Source organism: Cryptomeria japonica, chromosome 10, assembly GCF_030272615.1.
Source record: "Cryptomeria japonica chromosome 10, Sugi_1.0, whole genome shotgun sequence".
NCBI classification, from domain to species: Eukaryota; Viridiplantae; Streptophyta; class Pinopsida; order Cupressales; family Cupressaceae; genus Cryptomeria; species Cryptomeria japonica.
In genome coordinates, this window is record NC_081414.1 from 268,669,105 (window position 1) to 268,692,489 (window position 23,385).

The 23,385-nt window shown below is 37.5% G+C and overlaps 1 protein-coding gene across 1 annotated transcript in view; it reads right to left on the bottom strand.

Annotated features, from left to right (window-relative positions):
• LOC131039153 (uncharacterized) overlaps positions 1 to 23,385 on the bottom strand; it is a 56,570-nt gene that overhangs the window by 25,883 nt on the left and 7,302 nt on the right. The window contains exons 3-4 of the mRNA XM_057971821.2: positions 10,666 to 10,785; positions 6,686 to 6,759 (exon numbers count right to left, since the gene is read on the bottom strand). Of these exons, the coding sequence (XP_057827804.2) occupies positions 6,686 to 6,759; positions 10,666 to 10,785 (194 nt within the window). The remainder of the gene's footprint in view (positions 1 to 6,685; positions 6,760 to 10,665; positions 10,786 to 23,385) is intronic.

Below are 23,385 nucleotides of genomic sequence, written 5' to 3' on the forward strand. Positions count from 1 at the left end.
ATATGATATTATGTGATATTCTAATCTTAATTCATGCTTATAGGCTGCATATATATATATATTGTTGGCATTGCACACTCCAATGAGAATTGTAGATAATTGAAGGTATTGTCATTGATGTCAAAGGGGGAGTAGTAGAGAAGAGAAAAATCCAATGACTTAGAGATCATCTGCTCAGAGGGAGCACACAGTTTTGGTAAGATTTTTGGACTTCAATTTTTGGATACAATTTTGAATTTTTCTCAAGGGTGTTGCCATCAATGCCAAAGGGGGAGATTGTTGGCATTGCACACTCCAATAAGAATTGTAAATGATTGAAGGTATTGTCATTGATGGCAACCTTGCAATCCTATGGCACCGACAGACTCTACACCGGCAAATAGTTCACCGGCAGCGACAAAGATGATTACTGGCACCCCAGCCGATAGGATTTTGATTATTGTATTTTGTATTTAACTGTAATATCTTTTTGTAAGCCAACAAGGCGTATTGTAATAAGAATCATATATAAGTATGAGATCTTGTAGATCATTTTAGATGCGGACATGGGAAGATTATTACAGAAGTAATGTGCGAATATTAAGGCAGATTTTGGAGTAAGGTTTATGGTTGTTGTATGAGCTTAAACCGGTACTGAACCTGGCATAGCAGATGCTGAACTAAAGTAGTACATTATATTGGATTTGCATAATCCATTTTGTAAGTCAGTGAGACTTCCTTTTGTAATTAAGCAGTGAGCTTTAGGCAGTTGGCCTTCCTGCATGTGCAGGCCCCTATTGTAAGTAATATCCATTCATTGGCTAGTGAGTGAATATTGTGGGTCACAAATCCCACCAAGGTTTTTCCCACACCAGGTTTCCTCGCCAAAAATCTTGTGTTATGGTGTGTTTTCTATGTTGTGTTTATTGTTCATATTTACTCCATTGATTCTTGCTTACCGGTACATTGTTTTGGAATGCAATTTATTTAATAAGGTCAGAAAATTTGTTAACCGGTTAGATACTGATTCACCCCCCCCTCTCAGTATCTTTGGGAATCCTAACATATATATATATATATATATAATTTACATGTTTTTGTACTAACGAACCCAAACCCCATTTCAAAATTTTGCCGTACCAGTGAACTGGTTCTTCAAACCCAAACTTGAACCTGAACCCAAACCGGCAACCTAGCCTGAAACTGATTCACTTATATCAGATCTGTCAGTACTTCCATTAACAATATTAATTAGCCATTGGTTGCCCATAAGAATGGCTTCTTCAGAAATCTTTTATGTCATGCTACATATTCTCATTTTCTCTAATCTTTCGAGTCCCTTTATGGACTTTTATAGCTATCCTTAGGTGAAAAATTTAGTGTGTAATGGAAGGCTACAATCCTTAGATGATCATTCCACATGGTGGTTATCATTATACAAATGGTGCATGAATGGTTTGAACAATAATTTGGTAATTCTAGTAAAAAGGTAATGGTGCCCATTTTTAGTGGGTTATCATTTTTCTCTCATAATTTAACTTTTGTTGTCTCAATAGTAAATACATTGTAGCATGAATGAAAGAGATTACATTGCAATGAAGAGGAGAAACATTTCTATTGTGGAATTGCAAAGTGAAAGTCTGTTACTTGGCTTCATTGTTTCAATATACAAATCTGTGGATACTTATTCTGATTTGTAGCTTCCCTCACCATATGGCCTCATCAGCAATATTTTCTTACCCACCCTGTCCTAACTACAGCATGGTTTAGTACTCCAAAAGGAGGTCTGATCTGAAAATTTTCCTGCAACAGCATGCATTCAAAATTACAGTTTGATCTACTTTCCCAACAAAAAGGAAAAATGAGTGCTACTTGAAAATGTAGACCACACCCAAAATTTCTATCATATGGTAAAATGAGACAAGGTGCTGGAAATTTAAGGACAAAGTTCTCATCTACAGATTTATGCATGGGGCCTTTTCAATTTCAAATACACTCAAATCTTAGATCTAATCCATCTAGAGCCCTATAGGTTTGGTTGAGATATTTTGATGATGTCATAATGCTACTTCATGACACTCTTTTCTTCCCAACAGCAAAGCAACAGTCTATCAGGGAGGTTCTTTTTTTTCTAAGTAAACCTGGGCTATTTATTAAATGTTGGTCTCTAGCTTTCAACCCCACAAAAATTATTTTCAGTACCTTATTTGTTTGGATTAGACTGCCACTCTTTTCCAGTGAATATTAGCATGAAATTTGCCTCAAGAAAATCAGATCTCCTATAGGAGAGTAATTGGAACTGGTCATAGTTGGATGTTCCTGCCACTTGTGGGCTGAGGGGCGAGTTGTCATAGTTGGATGCTACAAGCTCTCAGGCTTGTTGACGTGTTCTTTAGGACAGCGTCTAACACAGAATAAAGTTTCCAACGGTCACTTCACTCTCTCTTGATCAAAGTTAAACCGTATGCTAAGATTCCAAAAAAGATCAAACAGCTAACTCCAAGCTTCCTTTATGCAACAGATGTGACTCAATTGGTTGATGTGATTTACCGGTAATCCAAGGGGTCTTACGTTTGGATCGTTCTTTAACTTCTTTGTTGTGGCCTGGAACTTCATCATCGGATATGGCAATTCTACGATGCTTCTGCTTCAAATGAACTGAACTGGAATTAACTGAAATTAAAGGGGAAAGGGTTAAATAGGTTCTAAATCTACTCCTAAGGGCAGCGATATCAACAGATAATGCTCTGATGGACAAATTCCAAGTAAAACAAGCTCTACTTCGCCAAGTTTAACTACAACTCCGCAAGAACCGGAGCAATCTTCTAAGGATTTTGAAAGATTCTCAAATCGAGAGAGTGCATTTGAATACCCAAAACGGCACAATCCAAACGATTGTCCACAACCAAACTTAACACAAGTTTAGTGGCTCAGGCTAACTTTACACTGCAACTTACAATCAGCAAGATGCAAAAAGTATGAACCATGGAAATTCATCAAACACCATTACATTCTCCATTGAAATCAAAGCACTATGCTACTTCTACTCCTAAGTGAGGAAGGTGAAACCATGCAAGTTTTGAAAAAATAACTTCAGTGGACACCATCAGAGAACAATGTTTCACTGTTTTATCTCAAAAACTTATCGCAACAATTTCATACAAAGCTCCCTCCTTTACAAATGAGGGGGTCACCCCTTTATATAGGCTTCAAGCCTTGGCTACATGCAAAACCCTAACTAGGATTTGACCCAAAAGATTCCCCATACATGATGCAACAAGGTGGGAATCAACAATAAATGCCCATTATGCCCATATACAATTAATTTCACATGCCCAAAAGGGCATCCATTTGTGCATTAAATGCACCATTTCCTCTCAGATTCGCCCAACATGTAATAAACGCTCCATCATCTCCGAAATACGGCAGTTACATGCAAAAGATGCTCCACCACTGCATTAAGTACAACCGCAGCCATGCAATGAATTAGCCACCACCATGGTCAAATATTCCAGTAATGAATGTGCCATTGTGCCTTCAAGCGATGGTTGCATGCAAAAAGATGCTCCATTTACTTAGCATGCATTGACTTAGTTGCCACTTGGCGAGACACCCTGGAGAGAGAAAACTCCCAAGAGAGAGAAAAGTTAATTCAAGAAGAATTTTCTTGAAGCTTTTGAACTTTCCTTGTCTTGAAGAAGATTTTCCATCAATTTTCACCATCTCCTATTTTTTAGGGATTTTCCACAAATTAGGGTTTCAGGTCCGGAGGGAGAGAATTCTCCTACAAATCCAAATCTCTAAAAAATTTGAAATTTGGATGAGATTTGGTGTCTAAACAAAATGGATTTTTTTTTAAATTTCCGAGGGGAAATTTTGCTTTTCTATCCATTCCTGACCTTCAATTTGCTCTTTGCCTTGGAAAAACTTTCAATCCTTGATATGGGCGTGGATTTCACTGTGTGAAGGAATTTGTTCAATATTTCAATTCTTTCATGCCTTCGGAAATTTTCAACATTTTACTTGGGTATGGAATTTTAACCTTGATGAGAAAATTCATCCTTTCCATGCTCTTCCTTGATACCTTGATTTTGGCACCTACCTTTGGACTTGGGCGATGATTCTGCACTAGTAAGGAATTTTGTGATTTTGAAGTTTTCCATGACCATCAAGTTTTGGTGCCCTAGTGGGTGTCTTGGGCGCCATTTCCATCTAGAGAGGGAATTTGTCAATTTGAAAGTTTTCCTTGACCCTATCACTTTAGTGCCAAACTTCCACACCTGGGCGTTGATTCCACTTCATGGTGGAACTTTCATGATTTTCATCATTCCATGACTCGTTGATTTTAGTGCCAGACTTCCTTGGGCGCTGATTTGACTAGGCCAAGGAATTCTTCAACATTTGGATTTTCCATGATCATCCAGTTTTGGCGCCCATCTGACTAACTTGGGTGCCAAAATCACCTTATGGCGGATTTTTGTGTTTTGAAGATTTTCCATGATCACATGAATTTGGCGCCCTACACCCTGTCTTGGGCACTGAATTGCTTGAGTGATGGATTTTCACATTTTTAACATTTTCCAAGGCACAAGTATTTTAGCGCCCAACCACTCAACATGGGCACTAATTCCACATAGAGGATATGGGCGCCAATTTCGCCCTGTGATGGAATTTCATGTTGCCCCTTCTAGACTTAGCCAGTTTTGATCACTTCCAGACTAGAATGCCATTTTGGAAATTGATGTGAATTTCCAAGCTTAGATGGTTTTCAAGCTTTCCATTCCTGAACTGATTCCCACACAACCAAATTTCGATCACTTTGCTTGCTCTTTGACTTTTCCGGATTTTAGAAATGATCATGCATATCTGGTCTTCAGTGTCAGCCTATAAGGACCTGTCACAAATAGACTTTCCAAAAATAGAAACTTTTTCAAAATGTTAGTGTTAGAGCAAAACGGGACACTGGGACACTTTCTAAAAATAGAAATTACTAAAAATAGCAAGTTTGATTTTTGGTGAAATTAGACCAATCTGGGAGGTAGTGAGATCCCTAAAAAATAGCAACTTTCTAAAAATAGAAAGTTGCTCAAAATTCACTCAAATTTCACGGGTAGGTTCCTTAAAGGGCCTTGATTCCAATGCAACATTCAGTTTTTCCAAAACCCTAAAGGAAAGGCCTCAAATCCAAGTCTGAAAGATGCAACCCTAAAATGAACAAAACGAGCTCTAGACTTAGCCAAATCTGCTCAAACGAGCTGCAAAATTGATCAAATTGACCCCCAAACACTTGCAAGCTAAGGAGACTGACGAGACTGCCGCAAAAAGACCCAAAAACCAAAACCAAAAGACCGAGAGGGCCTAAAAAGTAGGGATCCCCATTTGCAATGCGGCGATGTGTGAAAACGTCACAACAGGGCTTAGTTGGCTAAGCAATTCACTGACACCCTTTAGAGTTTTCCTACTGCACTAAACTATGATTGGTTATAGGATAGTTAGCTAGCCATAATATACTTGTTTACCGATCCAAGTATTTGTTCATTATTTCTTAAATTATTAATGATTAAATGAATTTACTTTAGTATGTTATTGTTAAAGATAAAGAATAATTATATTGTTGGAATTGTTAATTTTGGGCCTAAATAGGTTAATCCCAATTTGGGGACATTACAACCTGCAACTGGTAAACAGCCAAACAAAACATAGGTAGCCTTTCAGATTCAGTGAAGCTAAATTAATAGCACTCCCCAATATGAATCTCACCCATTCACATATGAATCTCACCCATTCACATAGGCACTGGGAAGACTGATTCTCTTGACAAACTCTTGTTGAAACAAAATGCATTCACAAAAAAACTGATAAACATCAACACTTTGGCATCCATTTTGCTATACAAAAGAAAGAATTCAGACAAGAGGGCATTGCTAAGTAGTAGCAAGGAACAAACTATAAAACATAGCCAATAATGAAATTTGGGGACCTAGTGGTCAAAGGTTTTTTTGAATGGCATCTAAGAGCCTTGTTCTAGATGGAGGAACAAACTGTAAAACTACTAAAGCATGGGAGCCCGAGCGTAAGAAGATATCCTTATCCTATGCTTTCTAGAAGAAATATGTTGAAGTTGAACCATTCCAAACTAGTTTTTTGTTCAATGTGTCTACAAGAATACAAAAACTTACACCAAACGAGGTTAAATTCAATGACATCATAATTGAATCCACATCAGAATCACACCATATAGGCTCATTTTTATATCTTCCGTAGATATATTTAAACATTGATATTCTTTAAATTTCAGCTTCTTTAGTTTGTGTAAGTCAAATTTAATTATTTTTATTTTAATTATTCAAGTATTAAATTTTTATATATTATTTTAATAGACAGCCTTCATTCACGGCTCCTAAGAAAAATAAATTCCATCCTTGAAACTCGTGCCACCTCCCAGAAACGCAAAGAAACACTGATATTAATTGTAAATAAAAAAATAATATGAATAACAAAGGTTAGAATGAAAAAAATACATCCATTACTTCGATAAAATGGATTTTGATATAACAGAATCAATGCCAAGCATACAAATCAAATTGCAAAACAATGCTTCTAAAATCTATGATGACAGAGAACTTAGAAACTTTCAACAAACTGTACTTCATGAAATAAAAAGGTGAGGTTTACAATGAAGTAGGGTGCTCCTAGCAGACCTTGCCTTAAGAACAATGTCATTATGGTCCGTCATGACAACTTGGCGGCAAAATTTGCTACAAAGAAGTCCTGTCACTCCTGCAAAATGGTAAAGAACAACAATAATGAGCATCCAGTAACTCTTAAAATTTCAATTGGTCTAAATTCATGCAAACATTTAAACAAAATAATGTTAACAAAACTTTAATTGTATTAATTAGAATTGCACTGTGCATTGTTCAATGTACTTTAGGAACATGTTGGAGAACATATTTACATTGCAGAAATATGTAATAAAGAAAATGAAAAGACAAAAATCAAGCCCTCAAAAGCAAAAAGGATAAACAACTACAAGAAAGCTTAAAAATCTTAGCAAGCCTTGCATGAGTCCCTTCTAGGCATAAGATCATTTCAAAGTGAGCTATTGGACATAATGCATAACAGTTAGACATCAAATATGAAAAATACCCTTTTATCAACAAATTCCTTCTATCCTTCCCACCTACTACTATGATTGATAAAATGGATTGGATATAGCTTATCCATGTATCAATTCATCACTCTCCAGTTTGAGCATGCATACACTCACCATTACCAAACTTGGGACCTTGCCACTTAAATTTGTTAGTGGGTAGATTAATATCCTCACTTACCTATCATGTCCCTTCTAGGTACAAGTAGAAGAAAGCTTAAAATCTTAGCAAGCCTTGCATGAGTCCCTTCTAGGCATAAGATCATTTCAAAGTGAGCTATTGGACATAATGCATAATAGTTAGACATCAAATATGAAAAATACCCTTTTATCAACAAATTCCTTCTATCCTTCCCACCTACTACTATGATTGATAAAATGGATTGGATATAGCTTATCCATGTATCCATTCATCACTCTCCAGTTTGAGCATGCATACACTCACCATTACCAAACTTGGGACCTTGCCACTTAAATTTGTTAGTGGGGAGATTAATATCCTCACTTACCTATCATGTCCCCATCCTCTATAACTCATGTAATGGATCAAAATACCCATTTCCAAATTCTAGCAATTCACCTGATCCCATTTTATGTGAAGTTCTTCCCCTCTATCTCCCAAGTGTCTACCAAAATCACTCAAGTTTCCTAAGTGTGAAGGCACAAGAAAGACCCTAAGTCTATGTAAGCAATGGGAGTTGCAGAGTTACCCTCCCTAGCATGCCTCTCTTCTCAAATCTGCTTCTCTCCATATCTTTTTTGGAATGTCGGACTCCCCCATTATGATGCCTTCCAATCATTCCCCTCTTTTGCTCCTTGCCTTATTGGAATTTCGGAGTTTTGCATGCAATCATCCCTCACTGCCAAACCCCAATCCTCCTCATACCCTAATCCAACAATTAGACTCCTTCCCTCCAACATAGCTCACCTCCCTTCAAACTCTAGCTTCCAACGAAAGGCACAAACCATGAGCCAACACCGACCTTCAAACTTCAACATTCCCACCATTTTCCATTGTCCCTTTCCACCTACCACCCTCCACGTCAAAAGTGTCATTAATGTGTAGGGTGAAGATGTGGTTCCCCATGGGATTCCACCTAGCATCGACATTCATCCCAGTCCATTTGTAGTTGGACTGCATGGACATCTAACAAGGTACACTACAAGGAAACCAACAATTGTCATTAATGCAATAATTAGGGCTTTCAAACCAAAGGAACTCCTTGCCATACTTACTAAGGATAATCACAAGTCACAAGGGACTCTTATTCACACCTTTAAGCTCGTTTTCACACAAGGGAACACCATTTTCGACTTGACATGAATGAAAACAACTCTCAACATCTACAAGAAGCCATTCCCACATGCCAAGCCTAGGACGGAGATCATTGTGCAGTTTTTGACACTCTTCCTAAGAGTCTTAAGTCGATAGAGACAAGATCAAAAGGCATCTTGGAAAAACTCAACACAAACCCTAACCAAAAATCATTGAGCACTTGTGTTCAAGCATCCAAATCTAAGGATGAAAACCCAGGGATCTATGGAGCTTGAGGGATGAAAACATTGTAGATCTCATGTTGAAGGATGAAACCCCAATGGTTGGAGGAGCAATCTCACACAAAGGTAATGTTCAAGCATTTATGGCAAACAATATTGGTGGTAATGAACTTGCACAACACTTATATTTGTTGCATATGTAAGCAATGGTGTTTCAGTTTGTGTTAGTTGGTATGGTGAAATATTATAACATTTTGCAATTCTATTCCATTTGATAGATGATGTGTAGTCCAATTTTCCAATAAACATTGTACCCTTAAGTTATTGTCTACCTAAAAGGATATTTTAGATAGCTTTGTTCTTTCTAAGTATTTCTATTTTATAGCTTCCCTAAGAGAATACTCTCCAAAACTACTTCCAACACATTTGATGACATCCTAGAGTCATTCAATTCTATCTTGGCTTAACACATTGCCACACTAATCTAAAGGCTTCCCAAATCTTCGATGGCTCTCACTTTCTTTATTCCTATTATCTTTGCCCTTAGGACATCATAATTGCTCAAGGAGCTCTTTAAAATCTATTAAGTCTTCCAAGACTACAAAAAGCATCTTCCTAGAAATTGGCTTTGTCCCTTCCTATATTATCCCAAAATAGCTAAGAGTCAATAAAGTCATTTGAAGATCTAAAATTCCACAATTTATAGTTTCCTTTGGCCCCTCCTACATTATCCTAGCATATCTAAGGCTTGACTACAATAATAGCATCATAAGATCCAATGGAATTCCACAATTTTCAATACCTTTAGTAAGAAACTAAGGTAATCTTCTAAGGACTAAGGCAAGTAATATATAAAATGCAAAAGCCTACTCAAAAGTTTTCTTATTTCCCTTATAAACGATTTTTTCTCAAATTTTCTCTTCAAATAAACATGATTGAGGTTAACACCACCCCAAGCTTTGGATACAAAAAATTATCTTCCATACTAGTCGAAAAATATCTTTAGCATCTTCATCCTCATTTCACAAAACTAGTTTACGTATGTCGCTGCAAATTCTAAAAGGATCCCACAAAATTGACATAAGATAGATAGAACTGGGTAGAAGATTTGATAGGAGTGATTGAATCTTATCTACAAAGGTCAACCATTTCCATTTCCAACTACGTTTAAAATTTTTCAAGAAAGTCATTCTATAATTAAACTATATTTCTACAATCAAGAATAACTCCCAAACAAGTGGTGGAAATATTGCATCATCTATAGTGTTAAAGAATAGTACGTTAGGTAAAAAAATAAACACATTACACATTTTACTACTGAAATAAGAATTTTTGGTAATTAAGTAAAAGTCAATTATTGGAATTCACCCATTAGTTGAGCACAACTCAAATTTTTTATTAGGTAATGCCAATGAACTGATTCAGATTCTCTGGCCTCTATTTGATCTCTCAGTCTCTTCCTCAATTTATTGAACGCCTCAACAGTAGGACTGCTGCTCCTTTCCCTTGCCTTAAGATCAGCAACATTCACTTTGCTTTGAAATGCTTGCTCCAGCAACCTTCTGCTAATCTATTCAACCTTTTGCTCATGGGTTTGCAAGGAACCCATAAGCTCATCCACAGAATTTCTATGACTACAACTAGAGGGTTGAATTTTGCTGAAAGACTCCTTAGAAATTGTAGCATTATACATGATTGGAACACCAAGTTTCCAACCAAAATTTAGATATCAAGCATTTTGTATTTTAAGTTTCTGCTTTCTAGCTATGCTCTTCCTTAGTTTGCATTGTTATAAAATAAAACAAACCTTCAACATTGCATTTAATAGAATTTAGAATATTTACTATATATGTGAGAAGTTTTAATTTAATTGGGATGCACTAGAAGCAAGACATAAAGTGCAAGAGGCAATTCAAAATCCTAATTGAGTGTATTTAGTGGAAAAGAATATGAATTTTTGAGTAAGCTTAACTTCAGATTAAGTAAAAATTTCTAAATCAAATGCATGTTTATCTATAAAGAAACTGTCAGCTTACCAACACCAGAACCCAGTTCAATTACAGAGCACCCAGTAAGAAAATCTGAGTTCTGAGCAAGATGATAATTCAGCAGCTCTGCTCCTGGCCACACTAACTGTCCCGTAAGATCATAATCCGCTGTCCATCCAAAGGTAGTGCAATTAAAGAATGTGAAAAAATGGATTATTGACAATTAAGTAATAAATCATTCCACAAGAAGTTTTCTTGGCACATAAATGCAATATAATGAAGAGCCCATTTAAAATTAATAGCAGAAAATAAGCCAATTTTATTGATGTTTGAATTGAAAAACATAATGTAGGTCATCAAGATGACAACTTAAGCATTAATGGATCAAGCTCCACATTCAACATAAGACAAGCCCCTAGAGCCACTGGAGTCAATGTCTACACAGCCAGACCACACTTCACCTTCCAGGTTAAGTATCAATCAAGAGAGTTTAAGCTAATAGCACAAGAACAGATTCTTACAACCATTCATCTTTTGAAACATATTGCAATATATTTTATTTTCATTCTCTCAATTCAACAGGCAGATAAGCTAACAAGAATTCAGTCCACACACAAAATTCCAACACATGTATGCATTCTCAACACTGTGCTATCCTAAAGGATTTGTCCAACAAGAATAACACAGCCTTGAATGTTTAAGTCCTTTATAGTGTTCCTATGTGATATCCTGTTCATGATGAATGGAAGAACTTTATTACACCTTGTCACTCTTGAATGTATAATGGTATTTTTGTGTATGTCTACTTCATCCCCATTGCATGCTCAACATAATTCACAACTTAGCCCATTGGTATTTTTGTGAATGTCTACTTCATCCATCTCTTAGTTTGTGGATTCTCCTGCATGCATCCATGGGCTCAGGATCACAAAAACACACACCCTACAAATGCACATGAGCATGTCCACACACAAACGTATTCAAACTATATAAAATGGATGATAGATCATAGTACCACATCCATAAATGTGTAGGGGTATACAAAGAAATAAATCAACTAGTTATTGAATGTGTGTGTGTGTGTGTGTCTGTGTGTGTGTCTGTGTGTTGTCCCAATAAAGGGAGGGTACACTAGTGTGTTGGTCTTGACTCTTGAGCCAATCAGATACATACAAATTAATGATTGGGTGATGGCTCTATGAACATATGTCCTTGTTATGATTGAACATTATAAGTGGGAATGGTGGTATCAATTATATGTTGTTGTTGTCGATCATAGGATGTGTTTCCTATTTCGTCACTTCTAGATGGCTTCTGTTGTGGATGAACATTCAAGTTAGGTGCCTAGTGGGCATGGCAAGGAAAACAAGTGGAGAGGGCTCCCATGTCAAGAAAGAGGAAGGTTTCAAATGAAGAGGCAAAGGTGACCTTCACGATTTATTTGGACAAGGAAATTAAGGAACCCGCTCTAAGGGTTTGGGTCATAAGTATTTGGGAGATGAAAAGGAGGTGGATGGGTCCCTTGCATTTTGCCATCCCAAGGCCCTGGGGAAGCTTCTGCTGTGTCCAAGCTACACTCAAGATCGATAGAATACATTTAATGCAGCGCAATCATTGTCTTGTGCATCTATTCTCTCTATTGTGGCTAGTTTGTTCCTATTACATGACGACATGAGAAATAGTTTGAAGCAAGATATCATCTACTACAGCAGCATTATGGAGCATTTACATGCAATCAAACAGCATGGTTTCAGATTTGTCTTCAAGTTGCAGTCAAGGAGATAGCAATATAGTTGAAGGTGGTTTCTTCTTGAGGAGGTTGTGCCTCTATTCTTTGGTTGTTGTGTGTCCAAGGAGGATGAAGTTAAGATGGAAGAGAAGAAAAAAGATGAAAGGAATGTGGTATGTTCAAACTGGAACTGTGATTGTATTAAGTCTTTTGAGGAGAGGCTTGCATAATTTGTCTTTGCCCTAGTTTTTGTTGACTAAACTCTATTAAGTTTTAGAATTGTATATGGGTAAGATAGTTGGGTTATGGCCTATTAAGGAAGGGAATCAATAGAGGGTAATGGTTGTGCCTGTTATGAACATGGATAGTATGTTAATCTTTTGTTGATAGCTCCAACCTAACTCTTAAGGGTTTTTCCCCATTTTTGTGGTTCTTGGACCTAAGCTAGGATATATATATTGTATTGGTGGGGAAAATTAGGGTTTTGCTAATTAAGATAATAAAACCACTAATCTTACTGAGCGACCAACACATTAAAAGAGGGGTAAATCCAACAGATCTAGCCACAATTCAATTAGGAAAATGGCTGAAATTCTGATTAGACTTACTTGATTGCTTGCCACCCCCTTTTAGTTGAAATTGGATTTGAATTGTGTGTTTTAGGATGAAGCAATGGATGGTTGAAATGAAACAGTAACAATGGACTGCTACAGATATCAAACAGACCCACAGATTGAGATCTGGGCAGGATAAGAAGATTAGAACCTGTCCTGAAAGTTCGGGCTGATTTTTTTGAGACCAGGTAGGTGGGTCGCCCTAGTCCTTTAACTCTAATGCAGACAAGTAGGATATGTTCTAGATCAAGTAGATGCACCAGATCCACTGTCAGAAGCTCAAGCATAATTTCCAGGACCGGGTAGGTAGGTTGCCCTGGTCCTCCAATTTTCACTCCGTAGAAATCTGAAACTATTTGTCATCGTCAACTTTGTCAGAATCTCTGATTACAGCTCCTAAGTCAATTCCCTACACATAGAAAGTGAGGAAAAAGGTTGTGGATAGGGGTTTTGTAATGTCCCCATTTAAATTTAATAATAACTAATAATAATAAAATCAAAATAAACAAGAATAAAAATAAAAATTAAATTAAAATATAAAAGAATATAATTAAATATAATTAAAATTTGATTAGAGTTAATGAATGATCAAAAGGCATGAAATGATAAGTTGCGACTCCCCCAAATATAAGGTATAAAAGGGAGAACAGACTCATTTGAAGGGGGATAATTAGGGAATCAGAAATGCAGATCTGATTTAAATAAGAAGAGCAGATCTGACTGTGAAAGGAAGATTTTGTTTTGAATATGAATCCAAGTAGAGTGCTCATAGGAGCCAACAGTTCACCAATCATAGGCGCATGAATTAATGGTTTTCAGGAACAACAGTTTCAGTCTGAATGCACATATGGCTCATAATCTGAGACAACAATCAAATATTGGCAAGTGCAAGAAGTTTTGTTCCCAACAACACATTGTTCACAATCTGAAATAGAGATCTGTTGATGTACGTTTTATCATATACTGAACATTAGAATAAAATATCCAAAGATACTCTATCCTCTCTGAAACAAAATCACTACTTGTGCTAAGATTGCGAGAAAGACAACAAGGCGACTCCAAGGTCTATATGTGCGAACGGGCGACTTTATGTTGGATAGCTTCCCTGGTTATGAATGTTGAAATACAAAGGGGACTTACTCTTGACTAATATCATTCACAAGCTAGGACTTAGACAAATATAGCAATGAATGCTCTCTCTTTTTATTTGGATTTTCAGATTTTGGACTTCCTCCAAAAAAGGATTAAAAAAATAAGGGTTCAGAAGTTCCATGCTACTTCCAAACTATTCCTAAAAACTCAAGAGACGGTAAAGACTGGGTGAAACCAATAACAACTCTTTGTTTCACCACACTAGGACAACTATGCAAAGCATGTGCAATCTTCTAAGGTTGTGCTTAAGATTTTTATACTTGTGAATAATACCATCAATCGAACAATATTTACTCCAAGTTAAGTTAAAGCATCCACATCATAAGCTCAGGCTAACTTTACACATTGAACGAAAATCATCCATCCAAAGAATGTATGAGCAAAGTTTCACCAATCTAAACTATCAAATCCTTCATTCATCTAACAATTTTGAAAGTAAATCTACTTTAAGCAAAACTATTCTATTGTTGAAGAAAGATATGCAACCATGTAACCACTTAATAACAATAAGATTTCAAAGCAAACACTTGCAAATGAACTTTTATTATTCAAGTAGCTCTAAGCAACAATTTCATAAATCTCTCCACACCAACAATGAAATGAGAGAATGAGAGTTTATATAGAGCTCTGAAAAATGAATGAATGGCCGAGATCAATCTAAGATCAACGGTCGAGATTAAGACGCCATAACCCTAATTAGGGTTTCCCAAAATAACACAAGAGACAAATGCATGCTAGACAAGTGGCGTGAGAATCTATCTTCTAGGAGGGCACATCCTTATCCTTTTGAGCAGCAAAATATTCAATGAACTTGGACACAATCAGGTTGACCTCCTCTATGGTGACATGTGGCAGCACATTGGTCCTGAATTCCAATCCATTCAAATCATTTGCACATGCAGCAAAAGCAATTACCCACTCCAATTCCTGTCTTTGGAAAGCATCTCCGATGGACAAGAGGCTTGATGCCTTAGTCAAATTCTGCTTCAAGACCGGTCCAGTGATGGCGAAGAAGATTTCCTATATCCTGAGCTTTAAACTTTCCAGCTGCATATCCTTTTCTCAAAATGTTTCTCTTTCAAGCATATTTGTAGCTACAAGGAGGATCTTATTTTGAATGTCTTTTATCTACTCCTCAGCTTTGACACTATCAACCTTCACTTTCTCCAAGACTTCACTTCATGCAACCAGTGTCCAGTGCCACCCGTTGAAGTCATATGCAATCACATTTCCATCAATTAATTCCTGCTTCGGAATTCCTTTCAATACTCGAAGGCACGGGATAATTATGTCTTTAACATCCTGAAGACCAACCCATGCTCCTGCCATGCTTGCAATCCTGGAGAGTAAAGTTTAAGTTTGTCCAAATGTTAATGCTAATCCTTCCATGAATGTGGCTGCCTCTTTACTTATATTTTCTGTCCATTCTTTGGTTTCTCTGGCTGTCACCTTTTCTTCCTCAGGATTTTCAGTTGCTCCTTGTGAAGGATTCAAAGGTAGAGGAATTGTTGCATCGCCTTGGTTAAGTGGCTTGGTCAGGTGTCGAATGTATTCCTTTAAACTCTCAATATCTTTCTTATATTCTCTTTTCTTTCTTACCTCCTTATCTATTCTTGCTTTCATGGAAGCGACTGAATTGTCTAAGTCTTCCACCTCTTGACCTTTGGTAGTTGGTCCCAAGTCAAAGGTGGTAATTTCATACTCTTGATGGGTTATATCTTCTTTTGACTTGTTTACTTTTGGTACAACAATCTAAACTGTTCGGCAGCCTGTCTCATCTCTCTAGATTGTGGAAAACTTCTTGGCAGGCTTCTTTGCAGCAACCTCTCCTAATCTAGCCAAAAAATCGGCCGTGTCATCTTCCTCTTCTTGAACTTCCACTATTGCTTTTATTTTCAGTCTTTCTTTTAGCCAATTAGGAATCGTAGGCTGCTCGATGCCTTCCTCCTCTTGATCATTCTCTTCACATGGCATATTCTGGCCTCCTTGAAGAGCGGAAATCATTCCCTCCTAAAAATTTTCGCCAAAATGTCCATCTCATTATCTAACTCCAATATTTTTGTGCCTGTAGGAGATGGAGGTTCTCCATCTTCCTGCTGGATTGACTCTACATTTTCCCCATGGATTGGAGAAGGAATCTTTATCTCAGCCAATGACTCATCAATAGTTAATACATTGTTTATATTCCCAGATGCGGCAAAACGAGATGGTTCATGCCTTTGCTTCTTCTGAGCAGATCCTTCATTTATAACTGTCTTGCCCTTTGTCCTTGAAGAGCTTCCAACTTCTTTCTTCTTTTTCCTAGAGTTAATGCTTTCAATGGGTTTGACATTTTGAGATGCTTTTGGATTTGAAGAATATGCTTCTATTTCACCCATCAGGTTATAAGTCAAGGTTATATTCCTTCGTCTTAGCCCATGAATTTGCTGATCGACCCACCACTTAGAATACTTGACCACTGGTCTCATTAAAGTAGACAAATTTGCATGCTCTGGTTCAGACCATCTCACAGGAGGAAGGGGTGCATTCTCATCATAGCGAGGCTGAGTGTATTCTCCATCATCTTCCAACTGATCCAGCACATGAAAAAGTTCAGTAGTTCTAATCAAGCTTACTAGTAGTCTGGACCATAGCCTTTTCCTAATGTCAAACTCATCAACAGCAATTGCCCAAAATTCTTCCAAGTCTACTCTATGTTTGTACCTTTCTCCATTTACTGTCCCAATATTGTTGTGAGGGTCGTAATCAACTCTGGACGGATAGACTGTGAAAGGGTACCATTGCATCTCAAGCCTGGCACTCTCAGTTGCCTGTGCTGCTGGGCAAGACTCTAGCATATCTCAAATAAAGAATGGGAATGGAAAAGATGTCTTTTGTTTTGCTCTTTGGAAGCCTTGATAAGTCTCCAACTGTCTAAGGACTTCAAGCAGGACCATTCTGTTGGTAGGATAGATTGGAAGTCGATAAGGACAACCAGTAAAACCTTGAATTCTTATGTATGTGAATTTTGGAAATTGGATAAACCAAGATCCATACTTGCTAATCAAACTCTTGGCTTCATGAGAAAGCCTCTGATGAGTTCCTCCTTGTAGTGTCCTTGTGATATGCATCATGAATGCATCATTTAACCGTTTGAAGTGGATCTTTTCACTAAGCTGCAACTACGGGTAACAGTCATAGGACTTGAACTAGTTCTCCCCATTGCCCACTACACCTTTGCAAATCAATCCTATGTATCTGTAATTTCTGGCCAACATGTAGACAATGTAGGAGCTCATGTAAAATGATTTTGTCCTTTCTAAGTTCTTCAACTGTTCATCTAGATTATCACTGATTATTCAGGACCAATTGAACATTTTAACTCCTGAGGTGATCTCATCGATGAAGTAATGCATCCATGTTTTGAATGGCGCACCTTGCGGGCTGCCTATTACTCTGTTCAGCGGTAGGATGATGTCACCATATTCTTCTTTGAAGTTTGTGCATAGTAGCTTCTTTGGCACTTTCTTGAGGGACGCCCTGGGCTTTTCTAACCATGACTTGTTGATATTTGTTGCACAGAGGTCAGGTTAGCCATCATAAAGTTTTTGGGTGTCTTCTTTAGTTTTATATGAAGTTTTGTTGTAGTTTGGTATCCCAAACACTTCCTGAATGGCTAACTCTCCAAGATGAGCTAAAACTCTTCCATCAGGTGCAATGATCTCTCTTTCTTGTGCGTTGTATTGAATAACACATTCAACCATCAATTCTGCACATTCCATGGTTGGTGGAAATCTAGCTGCTTGGACGATGCCATTTATCATCATCCAACGGGCAATAGGTGTTGGAAAATATTCATCGTGCCTGTACATCCTCTTTTTGAAGTCTTTGAAATCTATATGCCCAAGGTTGGTATCTATGACATTCTTCCACTTGGAATTGATCTTCAAATCCAGCTACAACCCTTTACTGGTGAACTTCATCTGAGCTTTCCTGGAAGGTACTCCCTTGGTGGTCATTGATCTGCAATACATATGAAAATTTAACATTATTTCTCGAGAAAGTTTTAATTCTGATTTTGGATGTTTTGTCTTAGAAATTCCACTTTCAGCCCATCAAAAAGCTAAATATCTGTGAAAAATCAGACTGAAAGTGGAAGAATTTGGCCAAGTGCTTAGTAAATTTCAAGAGATAAATGGTTTAGACAGAAGAAATCAATCAAGAATATGAATTTCTTGAACCTCTGGGATTTTCTTTGACTAATTTTGATGAAAATTTGTCTTAAATTTTGTCTTAAACTCAGAAAAGAACCTTGTTCTTTCTTCCAACACTTAGAAAATTTCTCAACTCAGAAATTTATCTGTCTTCCAGAATTCACCTTGAAAATTCACCTTCAAAGTCTATCTTTCACCCTCTGTAATCAAACTTCAACCTTTGAACTTGATAATGAATTTTGAAGTGACAGGTTGAGTTAATATAGAATTGAGAAGTTTGATTTTAGAAGCTTTAAGTGATTTTTTTGTTTTTTTGTTTTTATTGATATTCATCAAACTTGGACTTGTTTTAATTTTCTCAAAATGGAAACTTTTTAATTCTTTACCCAAGGCGAAATTCTTAGAACCTTCTAGATGATTCTCTTGAATTCCAAAAAAATTTCCAAGTGTTGAATTTATTTTCCCTTCGAAAATAATTCTAAGTGTTGGAAAAAGAATATTTTAAGTGTCAAGCTTTATTTTCCAGCCCGTTCAATCAATTGACCCTTCAATAGTTGATATCAAATTTGTCTGTCTTTTGATGGTAAATCTCATGTATTTTATACCAAATTTGTTTATTTCTCTAGCCATTTTCCTTTCTTCATCATGGCAAGTTGGTATCTTCATGTCTAACCCATAGGTGATGGGCGCACTTTTCATCTTGCTTAGCCATCTTCACATATTCCATTTATGCCTAGGTCGAACTTGAAGGTCTAATGTCTTGCCAACTTTCAAACCTTGTGTAATTTACCTTGCCACCATTTAATTTCTTTTTGAATGGACCTTGAAGTGTGTTTGGCCAAGAGTGGGCAGACTTCATGAAAGCTTGGACATCTTTTTCATAGGCAAGTCGGACTTTACTCTTCATTGGACAACATGCCAAGGCGGACTTGGCACTTATTTGGACGTGCTTACCTTGTCTTGCTCTCATCCTTTGCTTTTCTTTAATCTTTTATCTCCTTGGGCGGAGTTTGCATCACGTTGGATCCTCTTGAGCGGACTTTATCTATGCTTAGGCCAAGGCAGACTTGGCTTGTCTTTTGCCATCTCTGCTTTATGTTCTTCACCTTGGGCGGACTTGGACACTTTCTAGCCATGGCGGACTTGGAAACTTATTAGACATGCTTCTCTTAGGCGGACTTTACCCTTGGTTTAGACATCTCTTCATCTTGGCGAACTTTGCTCAAGTGTAGATAGTGCTAAGAGGGCGGACTTCATGCTTTATTGGACACACCTCTTCATGGCAGACTTTGCCATTATTTGGACAAGTTTATCTTTCTTGGTCTCGAGCGAACTTCAACCTCCATTGGACAAGGCGGACTTTGCTTTGTCTTTGGCATGTTTGCTCTTGCTTGGGCGGACTTTACCCTTTCCTTGCCATGCTAAACCTCTTGGGCGGAGTTCATAGTCCATTGGACAATCATGCTTGGGTGGACTTCACACTTCCTTGGACAAGGCAGACTTTGAGGTGTGCTTGCCATGTTCATCTTTGCTTCATGCCTTTCATCTTGGGCAGACTTGGAGCTTCACAGGCCAAGGCAGACTTTGGACATGTGTTTAGACTTGTCTTTCTTACCATGCCACTGACTTAACCTCATCCTTTCTAACTGTAGATCAGAGTTTACCTTTCATCTGCCAACCTTCTCCCTTGGCCAGGCGGACTCTGAAGCAGTTTGGACAGCTTCCAAGCTGGGTGGAGTTCATGAGTGTTTGGACATCCTTCTTCATGCCTTGGCGGATCTTGAGTTCCATTGGATAGTCTAGTCTCTTGGTTGGGTGGACTTCTCCCTACCATTGGCCATGTCTTCTATGTGCTTGATTGGACTTGATGAAGGTTTGGACATTCTTTGCTTGAGCTGGTTGGACTTCCATGCTTGCTAGACAATGGTTGTTGAGGGCGGACTTCAAGGTCCATCAAACTTGTCCAAACCTTGGGCGAATTTTGTACCTTAAGCCATGCTCACTCTTGGACAATCTACTTCATAGTTATGAACACAAACGAATTCTTTTGCTCAACCATAACCATACCTGGAACTTCTGGAACAAACCCTAGCTTGGGAGCTTTTTCTCTGCTTTTTACACTTAGAGACATAATTTTTTGATTCTGAAGACATGGGTAGTGATGACATGACCTAAGGGACCAAACCCTAAACCTACTTTCAAAAAAGCAGAGAAAAACAAAAAGCAAAAAGCAAAAAGCAAGCCAAAAAAGTTGCTTCCCGGATTGGGTCCAAAGTGCCAAAAAAGCAAAATTCCTAAAAAATAGGAAGGTGTCAAAATTGTTTCAAAGCAATTACGATCTTCATCCTTCGTGCCTTCTGAGCACTTTGACAACATCCTGATAGTGTTCTGAGCACAAATTCTCTATTTGGCTCGAGGTGACTCTTGGAAAAACTCAAACTCTAAACTCTCAAAAATAGAGACTTATGAAATTGCAGAGCTAAGACCAAAACCCTAAAAAAAGCAAACTACTGGGGGTCCTGTTAATGTGTTTTTTATGCACATGCGAACACAGAATAAAATACCCAAAAGTGTCTTATCCTCTCTAGAACAAAATCTCTCAAATGCTGAAGATTAGCTTAAGGATCACTTGAGAAGACTCCAAGGTTAATGAATGTAGGGTCACTACATGTGGATAAGCTTTGTTGGTTGATGTGATTATGCTGGAATCACAAGGGGATTTACATTTGAATGGCTGAATGCTTGATTTACTGGAACTTAGGTCCTATCTACTCAATTGGAAGATAAAAAAGAGCAAAAGAGATGGAGTTTGTGAAGTCTACGCTACTCCTAAAGCCTCGAATGTAAGAAGATGAGTGAATGACTAGATGGAATCCTACTGGACAAGGTCTCACCATCAACTTGAACAATTTGACACAAGCTCAGTGCAATCTTCTAAGGACATTTCAAAGATTTTCAAATTATTACCATCAAACATTGCTCACCATTCAAGTTAACGCATAAACAATGGATGCATAACAATTTGAAGTTAAGCTCATAATATTCCAGTTGACCACGCAAGGCACACCTACAATCAGTAAGAGGCTAGTGGTATGGACTAGGCAGATTCCACATGAATACATTCAACAAATTCCTCCATTCAATCTAATTAACATGAAAGTAAATTGAGAAGTAAAGACCATGCGGGTTGTTGAAGAAACAAATCAAATTCACCATAACTTCAATGAAATCAATTGTTCTCTACAACAAGGTTTGGCAACAATCTTTGCCTTCTACTAATCTAACTCCTATTCTAATTACTATTCTTCTAAGGTATCTATTATTCTATTCTATTCACTATTAGCTAACTATTAACCTTTACAAATGAAGAGTTTGAGCCTTTCTAGAGAGCTCATTTACAATGAATGGTCAGGATTGAATCTCCATCCATGGCTAAGATTTTACAATGAAACCCTAATTAGGGTTTGTTACAACAAACTCTTCTCAGCCAATGAGAGAATTACATTCAAAGAGTGTGGACCAATAGATGTTGAGGGTAGTTGCATTGGAGTTTGTGCCTTCATATATGAGCTTGATTCATTAAACTTAGACGTGTTGATGTGAACCTCTCTGATTGGTGGAAGGGATAACTGGGCTGCCACTTCAATCTTGCACTTGTAAACTTGATTTGATTCATCATCATGAAGGGATCTTGAGGGATATCTCTTGATACTCATCATTATTCAGTTGCTCAAAGTGATGATGATGATGAGAAGCAAACTTTGATTAACTCTTCTGAAACTATATGCTTCTTCAATCATGCTCGATGTAGGTCTTGTGATGACTTTGGTTGATCTTCCTTCATTTTCGACATACTTGATGAATGATGCAACTGGTTGAATGCAGTTCTTCATCGTACTGACTTCGATTCTTGGATTCCTAAAGGGAATTCAAGATTGCAAAACATCCTTTCATCATGTAGGTTACCCTTCCTTTATGTTCTAGTGCCATGAGGTAGTTGGATGATTTCTCCTTTGCACTCCTGTGATCTCTCCATGTTAATGTGATAGAATGAGAACCTTGAAGATATCCTGCTCCATTGCTTACAGCTATTGAACATTTGAAGTCTTTCAACCTAGTAGCATTTTGAGTCTTCTTCATGTTATTGAGGTGGTGAGAGGCTTTAAACACTTTGAGATCTTCTCCTCCTTGATGTTCTTGTGTTTGTTGATGAAGCTTCTTGAAGGGGTTCTCCTTGTATCTTGCTTCATCTCTTGCAAAACAAACAAGCGAGTATCAAATACACTTGATATATATATTTAATAAGAACATATAACGAGAATTTGCCCTCATGAAGCGACACTTGAAGTTGTTTTAGCGCTTTTTGGGGAGGAGCTCTTGAAGTTTACTCCACCCTTGATGTCCATGAAGTTGTCCTTGTCTTACTCTTCTTCATTTTCTTTAACTTCGCTCATACCCTTGAAATTGTGAAGTTTGCTCATGCAGGTCAAATCATGAAGTTCACTCTTGCATGTTGAGTTTGTGAAATTCAATATGAAATTCGTTCATGCATGCTAATTCATGAAGTTGAGATTTGCTTGTGTAGGTTTGAAGATGAAGATTGCTCTAGATGGTGTGCACATGAAACTTGTTTCAATCACCTTGCTTATTCATGAAATTCGCTCCAATCTTCTAAGTCATGAAGTTCACCTTTGTAGAAATTTGCTCCAAATCCTCAACTCCTGAAATTCGCTTCAAGATGGCAACTCATGAAGTTGTAAATTCGCTCCAAGATGGCAACTCATGAAGTTGTAAAATTCTCTCCAAGGAGGCAACTCATGAAGTTGTAAAATTCACTCCAAGGGGTGTGCACATGAAGTCTTATTTCCATTGCCTTGCTTGCTAAGCTTACTTGTCTCTTCCAAACATGAAATTCGCTCCAAATCTCTCAAACCTAAAGTTTCACTCCAAAATCCCAACTTATGAAGCATGAAATTCGCTCCAAGATGGCAACTCATAAAGTTGGAAATTCGCTCTTGTTGTTCAACTCATGGAGTATGAATTTCGCTCCACTTACTCAACTCGTGAAGCATGAATTTTG